The sequence below is a fragment of the Urtica dioica genome, chromosome 1 (assembly GCF_054948205.1).
Source record: "Urtica dioica subsp. dioica isolate 48M chromosome 1, U.dioica_male_clone48M_v1_H2, whole genome shotgun sequence".
Classification (NCBI taxonomy): Eukaryota; Viridiplantae; Streptophyta; class Magnoliopsida; order Rosales; family Urticaceae; genus Urtica; species Urtica dioica.
In genome coordinates this window covers 56626795-56637194 of record NC_142756.1, presented here as the reverse complement: position 1 = coordinate 56637194, position 10400 = coordinate 56626795, and the positions used below count along the sequence as shown (strand labels likewise).

General features: G+C 37.8%; 1 protein-coding gene and 1 long non-coding RNA gene across 2 annotated transcripts; both read left to right on the top strand.

The window, feature by feature from the left end:
• The first annotated feature begins 2401 nt into the window (after positions 1-2401).
• On the top strand, positions 2402-3762 carry LOC149408175 (uncharacterized). Its single transcript, XR_016301769.1, has 2 exons — positions 2402-2740; positions 3528-3762. It is a non-coding gene; the product is annotated as an uncharacterized LOC149408175 (long non-coding RNA).
• Positions 3763-6707: 2945 nt separating this feature from the next.
• On the top strand, positions 6708-10190 carry LOC149408174 (cytokinin hydroxylase-like). The gene is made up of 5 exons (XM_089616256.1): positions 6708-7158; positions 7235-7461; positions 7577-7818; positions 8131-8512; positions 9711-10190. The coding sequence occupies exons 1-5, from the start codon at positions 6873-6875 to the stop codon at positions 10128-10130; spliced, it is 1557 nt and encodes a 518-aa protein (XP_089472382.1). The 5' UTR covers positions 6708-6872; the 3' UTR covers positions 10131-10190.
• Positions 10191-10400: the final 210 nt, after the last annotated feature.

Genomic DNA, 10400 nt, shown 5'->3' with positions numbered 1-10400 from the left:
CATTTAAATTCGCTTAATACCATACTTTGCGATTAGATTAGTATTCAAAGTTTCAAACTGCTTTTGCAAAGTAGTCAATATTTACTATTGTCAGAGAACTAACGAAATTCACATTCTCGTTACAATTTTTAGAGAACGAACGAAATTCACATTCGAATCTGACTACACAATTAAAACACTCGAATGGTTCGTTTTCAATAATTCTCTTTTTCTTTTCGACGTAATACCACGCAGGGGCCGCAGGGCCTACAATATATGTTATTTCTTAATAGTAAATTTCAAACCTTTTACAGGTTACACTCATCCAATTTTTTTTTTTTAAGGCAGCTTTGTTGCAGTGGGGATTGAACCCACGACCTCCACACAGGAGGTGGTGTGGAATTACCACTAGGCTATCCTAGATACCACTTACACTCATCCATTTTAAATCTCTTATTTCTTTTGATATTTTTCTTCGTCAAAATTTACGGTCTACGTACAAAAGCTAAATATATACTATATATATATAGACAATCAATAGGCAATATATATATATATATATATATATATATATATATATATATATATTAATGGAATATGTTGTGAGAGTGTTATTACGTCCACGTTCCCGACCGCTGGCTGATAAATTAGATGAGAATGAATTGGAGACAAAACCTGCAAGTGATTATTCGATGTGTGGGACTTGGGGAATGGACGAGAATACCTCTAATTGGGTCACTTGGGCGGTTTGACACAGATATCATACATAACTTGCAAAAAAACAACCTTCCATTTTTAACTTTATTCCAATTTTTATTAATGTTTTAGGCAATTTTATATCTTTACCTTATCTCTAGATATTTTGGTAATAATTAATTAATGATTGTTTTTTAGATGGATGTGTAAGATGTTTACAAATTGTCCTCCTCCTTTTATTTTTTTTTATTTTTTTTCCCCGAAATGAGTAAGATATATAGTCCGCTTTGTAATTATGAATTTATGGTTTGGATAATGAGAAAGTGAAGCAATACATATACACAAGAAGATTCGTTATTTTCGGAACTATCATATCGCAAATCTCATACTCTTCGTCTTCCTCACAAGTACATCATACTCATATTTGAGAAAGCAACACTCACTCTCCGTTTACCCCAAAACCGATCGTTCAGTCATGACTAAGTTCTGAATTGCTTAATGCCACCATCCTCGTCAAATTGGATGCCAATTATCGTCTCTTTTGGCTTGCGAAAGTAATTTTTTTTTCTTCTGCTTGTAATTGTTTCCTTTCTTAGATTATTCACGTTAACTATTCTTAGATTATTCACCTTAAATATTTGTCTTCTTACTTTTTATTTTTTATTTTTACATTCAGTTAATTATCTTTTACTCTCATCTCATCATCAATGCATAACATTATGTTTTCGTTTTCTTTCTTGTAATAATGCTCTTCAGATTGAATACTATTCAGCGTACCAAAACCTTAATTTACTAGTTTTGACAGAATATTATTGGAATGGACATCTTTGTATCTTTCTATATATAACTGCGATTCTGGAAATAATGAATTAAATTATGATTTAAATTTGACTATTTAATCTAATTGAGTATAACGGAGTAGTGGTGCACTATAATACTAAGAAAATCCTTAATTACTACTTTTAAGTAGATCATGGAAATTAAATATACATATATATATATATATATACATACATATATATATGTATGTATGTATGTATCTTCTTTTATATATTACATGCCCACTTATATCGATGTGAGTATGATATTCTTATAAATGTATTATATAAGTTCTTTGATCGAGGTGACCTGCACGGATGGAGAAAGATTTATTGTCTACATAAGATAGAAAATGAAAATATATATTTAGATTTTAGAGAAGGCATTATAATGAGATGTGCTTTGCATATCTAATCTAATCTATTATAAAAATAAACAAATATATACTGCACTAAAAAACGGTCTAATTCCAAATCATGAGTAGTTTTTTGTGATAATATTTTCTATTTGGTGGCATACAGCTTGCTGTTCAATATGCACAAAGGGACGTGATTCGAGGTTAGTGGACTTAGTACTGCACAAGTGTGTATATATATATATATATATATATATATATATATATATATATATATATATATATATATATATATATATACTGCAAATACAGTTTTTCGGTGCGGATAATTTTTAGGTGCGACTTTTCGCACCTAAAAGTCGCATCAAAAATTACTTTCGGGTGCAATTTTTCGCACCCAAATGTCACTGAAGTAACCAAAAAATTTCAGTGATTTTTTTTAATTTCGGTGCGAAAAGTCGCACCCAAAAGCTCATCATACCTTTGGGTGTGACTTTTGTCGCACCCAAAAGTCCAAAACATTTCTAAAAATTTAGCGGGATTGATAAAGTCCAAAACATTAAACATTTCTAAAAATTTCGCTGATTAGAAGAAGAAGGGAAAGGAAAGAGAAGAAGAGAAAAAGAAAAGAAGAAGAAGGGGGCTGAGCAGCCGAGAGAGAGAGAGTAAGAGAGATTGAGGGGGAGCGAGAGAGCGAGAGACTGAGAAGGAGAGCGACCGAGTGAGAGGACGCACGACCGACAGCAGCCACCGAGACCGAGCACCACCTCGCGCGCGCGACCGAGAAGAAGCGAGCGCCGCCGTGCGCGAGCACGCCGAGGACACCGGCCGAGAAGGGATGGACGAGGAAGGAGGGAGAGAGCGCCGAGGAGACGTGATTTCACAAACAAGGTGAGATAGGATTTCTCCCCCAAATTGGAATTCGATTTTTAGGGTTTAGAATTTGGATTTCCGAATTTGATAGTTCTTGGGTTTGATTTCGATGAGGATATCACTGGTTGCTTGATTTATGCTCGTGTTTGATGAGATTTGTGATGATTCTCTTGTTATGATTTGGTTTTGGTTGGACCCAGTGATGTTTCTCTCTCGGTGCCTTTGTTGGTTCGATTATGTGTTGTTGAATTTAGGGCTTTTGATTTTCAAGGTTGTCTGGTGAATTGATCTGTACTTTGGAATTGATATTTGAATACTCGCTTGAGTTAGGCCTGATTTTAGCTTGGAATCCTTTGGTTTAAAGCTGGCCGAGTGTTTGAGTTGATATGGATTTGAGCTTGGTTTTGTGACGTGATTCTGAATTTGTTCACTGGTTATTTGAGTTCGAGTCGGCTGTGTGAATTGTTTGGCTTTGACTGAAATCCGTGTGGTGTGTCGTTAAACCAAAAATCTGAGAATCGAGTATTAATTTTTATGGTTTTGTAGTTGTTTTGGCTGATTTCTTGGTGTGGATTTGGCTGAAATCTGTGCGGTGTGTCGTTAAAAGTAATGGTTTGGTTTTATGATGATTTTTGGCTGATTGCTTTGATTTGGTCTTGGCTGAAATGAGTTTGTGATGTTGCTGATGTTTGGCCGTGTGGTTGTTTATGTCCGTGTGACCTGTTTTGGTCGGGTGTTTACTTGGCCGTGAGACTTGTTTTGGCTATGTGATTCATTTTGACTGTTTGTGATTTTGAAATTATAGGAATGGCCTTGTTCGATTTGAATCGGTTTTGGGACGTGAATATGAGAATCGCTTGTACGGGGGCTACGAGGACGCTGCTGTTTCGGCAGCGGGACGGCACGAACCTTGAAGGTTCTGGCCTCGATTCGGGGACTTGAGGAGTCTTCGGTTAAGTTAGAGCGAGTCGGGTTTTGTTTCGGGTTTCGACTCGAACTAGTTACAAGCGTTCATCAAGTTGTATATATGAGTCGTTTAAAATTATTATTATTATGTACGAGTGTTTCAAATTAACACATTATTATTATTTTATATGTTATCATTATTAAACTCGTTGATTATTCACGTAATTATTTAGTATTCTTATCCTAGTTATGTATTAAAAATCGAGTTCGACTATAAAGTTATCTTTGTAACCGAAAAAGTTGTGAAATAATTATTATATAATTAAATTTAGAATAAAAATTAATAAAATCAGCATATTAAATTTTTTTAAAAGATAAAGAGCATCAGATGCGACTTTTCGCGCTTGATAATCAAGACTTTCAGTTGCGACTTTTCGCACCTGATAATCAAGACTTTCAGGTGCGACTTTTCGCACCTAAGAGCATTAGGTGCGAACTTTCGGGTGCGACTTTGTCGCATCTAAAGTCGCACCTGAAAGTACTTTCAGGTGCGACTTTTGCACTTTTAGGTGCGAAAAAAGTCGCACCTGATGCTATATTTTGTACTAGTGATATTTGCTTTAAAAACGACTAATTACTTCTGGATTATTTTTGATATATCGCACAAGAAATAACCCCCCCCCCCCCCCCCCCCCCCCCCCCCCCCCTCGTTAATTTGTTATCTACAGTGGGTTATCTTACCCAATCTTACCATGCATACAAGATTTGATTTTATCCTTTAGTTACAACGTATTTAAGTTAAAGCTTATCATTTTGATTTTCCAGCAATTCTTTTTCCCTTTATCATCTCTTTTTCATCGAACACGAAGATTTCAGTTTAGGCAAGACTAAAAAGATACATCAGGGACGAGCATTTAGATTTCAACCCAGAAGACCACAACCCACATCCGATTAATATAGACATAAATATAAGATTATTCATATACCACAATAGTTATAATATATTATATTTTACCTACGCTATATTTAAATTAGGGAACTATAATTTTTTGATGGGCTGCATTGAAGAATCCGGATCTTCTGTCTATTTTTGGTGTTTCATTTAATGTTCTTCTAACCAAAATAAGTCTATTTAATTATTTTGATTTATTTTTAAACAAATATAAACTATTAATTAAATAAAATGATAACATGTCTTATTTATTTTGATTGGGGACACCAATGAGACAAGAAGATTTGAGTTAAGCCTTCACTTTTTTTTTGGTGCGCGTGTGCAATAAATATGATATTTGCACGGTCAAATTTTTGCCCGAAACTACAAAAAACACATAGGTTTTGATCGGAGTATATATGGTCACGATGAACTTCAATTGAGATCATATAAAAATTAACGAGCGAAAAAACGAAATTAGTTGTTTGAAATCTCGCGCGAGATGGGGGTATCTCGCGCGAGATCTCGCGTTTGGGAGAGGTGCGAGAGGGATACGAGTATATCTCGCGAGTTTGGTCAAATCTCGCGCCCTATCTCGCGTATATAATACCCCCAAATCTCGCCCGAGTGAAGTTATTTTTTGCAAAAATTTCCCCCATTTCCGCATGTATTCCACAGAAGAAGAAGAAGAGAAAGAGCACCTCCGGATCTCGCGCAGCTGAAGACCGGATCTGGGTAGATCTCGCCAGATCTCGCCGTTTACCCCCGAATCTTGCGCGCTGGAGGTGTAATCTTGCTCAAATCTCGCCGTTACCCCCGATCTCGCGCGATAAGGTTCGAAACTGAATTTTTTTTTTAATTTTGAATTAATTTTTTTATTGGATTGTTGAGTATTTTTTAATGGATTGTTGATATGAAGTTATTATAATCCGAATGTATGTAGTAATTTTGAATAGGAGGTGGTGGTGGTGGTGGTGGTGAAGAACGTGGCGGACAATTCGGTGGCGGTGGTGGATACGATCGTCAATTCGGCAACGGTGATGGATATAGTGTACCACAAACGGACGATGAATACGACCGCATGAATCCTGCCTTTTTTGAGTCAGGATATGGAGGTAATACGTACGGAGGTTTGTCTGATGCAATGTCATTCTCTTCTACTAGCAAAGATGTTGATCAATTGTCACAGTTTTTCGGTGGGTTCTCGATTACACCGGAGGACTCAGAATCCTCGCATCCAGCTGACCCGCATGGCGGGTCTTACACTTATCCTGAGTATCCCATGATAGTCCCAGTGCCCGTGCCTGTCCCCGTCCTCCCCGTCTCTCCCCCCATTTTAAGGGATTTTTACCAGCCACATGAGCCCCAACCTCGTATTCATTACCGACCAGGTTTTCCAAAATACTCCATTTATGTTGCATAAGATCAGTATAATTACGATCGTCACGTGGAGACTTATATGACTACATATGCTCACATGATGACTTGGTACGAGTATTGCCTGATGCAAGACCAACAACCTCATACATTTCAGGGCCCTCGACACTCTACATACGAGTAAAGACAATGACTGTGAACTCTACTTTTTACTATGCTTTGGTTTGTAGTACACTTATTATATTTTGTGTTGTTTTGTGTGAGAACTCTCTATTATGTGTATAATTATTTGTTTTCTTTATTTAGTGTGACTTTGCTTGAGAACTCTATATTACATGTGTTATTTGTACTATACTTAGAATTTCATGTATAAAATTTTGTAAACTTTATTCTAAAATTTATATAGATTGTGTATCCTAAACTTATACAAAATCATAATTAAAAAGTTGTTCAAATACTTCGCGGAATACCCTTTTTTTTGCGGTATATCCCGCGAAATGCGGTATACCACACGGTACGAAATACCCCGAACGTTCATCAAATACCACGGTACGAGACGAGATACCCCCAAAAAAAGTGCGATACGGCCGCGAGATGCGAGATTTTAATCCTTGTTTTTGTCATAGATGAAAAGTAAATTTAAAATATCATCATATATAAATAATCAAATTATTTGGTAATAGAATCCATATAGCATTTACCCACGAATTTTCCTTTAAATATTAATTGTTTCCGTTTGAGAATGGGCTCTATATAAATGGCGGGTTTTGTTCTCTCTCTCCCTACGCTAAACGCACACACAATCAACATTCCATTAGCACAAATCTCTCTCTCTCTCTCTCGCATAAACTTACTCAAACACAACACCAAGAAAAACGACACAAGCTTTGAGTGACACACACACCCACATAGATATACACGAGCAATTAATTTAAGATGGGGGCGGGGGTGGTGGTGACAGGTGTCCTAGTGGTTGTGGCGATGAGCCTGGTGATGAAACTGATCGGCGACACGGTGAGGGGTTACTACGTGACCCCACGGCGCATAAAGCGGGCCATGGAGAGGCAAGGCGTGCGGGGGCCTCACCCTCGGCCGCTCTCGGGGAATCTCCCGGAGATGTCGTCGATGGTGGCCGACTCCACCGCCCACGACATGTCCTCCCTCTCCCACGACATCGTCTCCCGCCTCCTCCCCCACTACGTCGCCTGGTCCCACCGCTACGGTAAGAGGCTATTTACGATTTCACCCTTACTACAAGACCTTGATTTTTAATGTTTTTATTTTCCGGTTTTGTTTAGGGAAGAGGTTCATCTATTGGAACGGGATAGAGCCGCGGATGTGCTTGACGGAGACGGAGCTCATAAAGGAGCTTCTGTCCAAGTACAGCAGTATCTCCGGCAAGTCGTGGCACCAACAGCAAGGCTCGAAGCACTTCATCGGCCGTGGCTTGTTGATGGCCAACGGTGACGATTGGTATCACCAGCGTCACATCGTTGCACCTGCATTCATGGGAGACAAACTCAAGGTATCTAATTTTAAATATGGATTGCCTTTATTTATATTCTTTGCTCAGTGCGGATATATACTAAAATAAATATATATAGATATAAATAAAGTATTTTGTTTTTTGTTTTTTTTAGAGCTATGCGGGGTACATGGTAGAATGCACTAAGGACATGCTTGGGACGCTCAAGACCGAGGTGGACTTGGGACGGACTGAGATTGAGATCGGTGAATACATGACTCGACTCACTACTGATATCATATCGCGGACGGAGTTCGATAGTAGCTTCGAAAAAGGGAAACAGATTTTCCAACTCCTGACGCTTCTGCAGAATCTGTGCGCTCAGGCCAGCCGCCATTTGTGCCTCCCCGGTAGCAGGTAAACATAAATATACCAATCTCTTTTACGTTTAATTACAACTTTTATATGCATATGTGCTCCTTCAAGCTTAATTTCTGTACGTGATCTCAACTACGCAGTCTAATATTTGTTTTTATTATTATTATTATTATTATTATTATTTATGTTATTTTTAAAAAGAGTGAAATGATCTTGTTGAGTGATTTTATAAGAGTATGGGGACTCGAATTGGTTGACTAGAAATTAATGCGTTGCTGGAATACGTAGTGGAAGAACGAATGTTGTATTTGAAGTTGCGTGGCTAAAAGGTGGAAATAATTAAACTGGTAGGTTTTTCCCGAGCAAGTACAACAGGGAGATAAAGTCGCTGAAATGGGAGGTGGAGAGGCTGTTGATGGAGATCATACAGAGCAGAAAGGACTGCGTGGAGATCGGAAGGAGTAGCTCGTACGGCAACGACTTGCTGGGAATGCTTCTGAACGAAATGCAGAAACAAAAGAGAGACAACGGCTTCGGCCTCAATCTCCAGCTCATCATGGACGAGTGCAAGACCTTCTTCTTCGCCGGCCACGAGACCACCGCGCTTCTGCTGACCTGGACCGTCATGCTTCTCGCCACCAATCCCACGTGGCAGGACCGCATTCGCGCAGAGGTCCGCCACGTTTGCGCTGCTCTACCGCCCTCCATCGATCACCTCTCCAAGCTCACACAGGTACCCACGACTTCGTCTTTTGCGAGTCAAATCTTCATATTCTTTTCTAAATTTGCTCATCCACTTTTTCCCTTTCTTTTCTCTCTTCTGTTCCTACCTACCTACCGGGGTCGAATATTAGATATTTCACATTAATTAAGATGGATTATAACATTAAAGTATTTTAATTACCTAGGATTGTGGTGATATTTTGACTAATAAATGTGATGTGAATGCATTTTTGTTTTTGTTCTGGAATTATGAAAATGGTATTCGCGAGTGAAGTAGTGGTTATTTTATTTTATGTGGATTTGACTAGACTGTTTTCCATTTTGGACGAGGGTTAGTGAATAGAGTAGGCCAGTGAGGGACGAAATAGCATAATTAGAAGTTTCTAGCGTTACTTGCCACCAACGAAAATTATTCCTGAAACTTAGGTTGTGTTTGGTAGTTAACTCAAAAAGTTTTTGTTTTATATTTTCTAATTTTTGTAGTTGTATTGAAAAATTATTTTGCAGTTGTTTTCAAAAAACTGTTTGGTACAGTTTTCATTTTTGTTTTTGAGAAAGTGAAAAAACTGAAAAAAGTGTTTGGTATAGTTTTTATTTTTGTTTTTGAAATAATGAAAAGAGAAGATGAGGAGAAGGAGAAGAGAAGAGAAGAGAAGAATTTTTTTTTTCCAAAAACACATTTTATTTGTTTTCAGTTTTCTTTACTTTTTTACAAAACAACTTCAAAATTTTTTAAAAATTTTTTCCGAAAAATTAAACCAAACACATTTTCGTTTTTTGTTTTCAAATTTTTCAACTCAAAAACAGTTTTTGAGAGGAGAACCAAACATGCCCTTAATCTTTCATATTTTTATTTTCACTTGTGAGTGTTTTGGTTCTAGACTAGCAAGTCAATAAAACAAATATATATTCTTTTAAATATCGTAAAACATAGCACTTCATTGAAATTATGATTATTTTATATATTCTCAACAACTGTTTTTCATTTTATTTTTTGGTTATGACAAGGCATATGAATATCGCACAAATAAATTTTAGTGTTATAATCGTAATATATATATATATATATATATATATATATATATATATATATTATTTGTGATACAAATGGCGACTTAGTCCACCATGACTAAACTATATGCGTACCCATGATCATCAATTCGTCATTGTGTATGAAACTCAAAGCTTAGACGTCTTTTTGTTTTTAGCTGAACATGGTGATAAACGAGTCGCTGAGGCTATACCCACCAGCGAGTGTGCTTCCTAGGATGGCATTCGAGGACATAAAGCTCGGAGACCTTCACATCCCAAAAGGACTGTCGATATGGATTCCTGTTCTGGCGATCCACCACAGCGAAGAGCTTTGGGGCAAAGACGCGAACGAGTTCAACCCAGAAAGGTTCGCTTCGAAGCAGTTCGTTCCGGGGCGCTTCATCCCTTTCGCCGCGGGACCCAGAAATTGCGTCGGCCAATCGTTCGCCATCATGGAGGCCAAGATCATCCTCGCCATGCTTGTCACGCGCTTCACCTTCACGCTCTCCGAGAGTTACCGCCACGCGCCGGTAATAGTACTCACCATCAAGCCCAAATACGGGGTTCAAGTTTGCTTGAAGCCACTCGTCGATTGATTTTGACTCAGTAATTAAGTTATATGTCGAGAAAGAGAGTTTTTTTTTTTTTTGGGGGGGGGGGGGGGGGGGGGGGGTAATCACCATTTTTTCCCAGAGAGAGTGTTAAAGAAAGGCACATAGATATGTATTATGTCAATAAAGATTGGAATTGGAATGAAAGGTCCGCACAAAGATTTTGCATTTTTTTTTCATTGGATATTTAAGCACAAATGCCACAAACTACAACAAGAGCCTCTTAAATTTTCTATTTTTCCATAAATATGTGGA

Coding starts and splice junctions, on each gene's coding strand:
- LOC149408174 (XM_089616256.1), top strand. CDS start 6,873: ATGGGGGCGGGGGTGGTGGTGACAGGTGTCCTAGTGGTTGTGGCGATG. Junction 7,159..7,234: donor CGCCTGGTCCCACCGCTACG/GTAAGAGGCTAT, acceptor GGTTTTGTTTAG/GGAAGAGGTTCATCTATTGG. Junction 8,513..9,710: donor ACCTCTCCAAGCTCACACAG/GTACCCACGACT, acceptor TTTTGTTTTTAG/CTGAACATGGTGATAAACGA.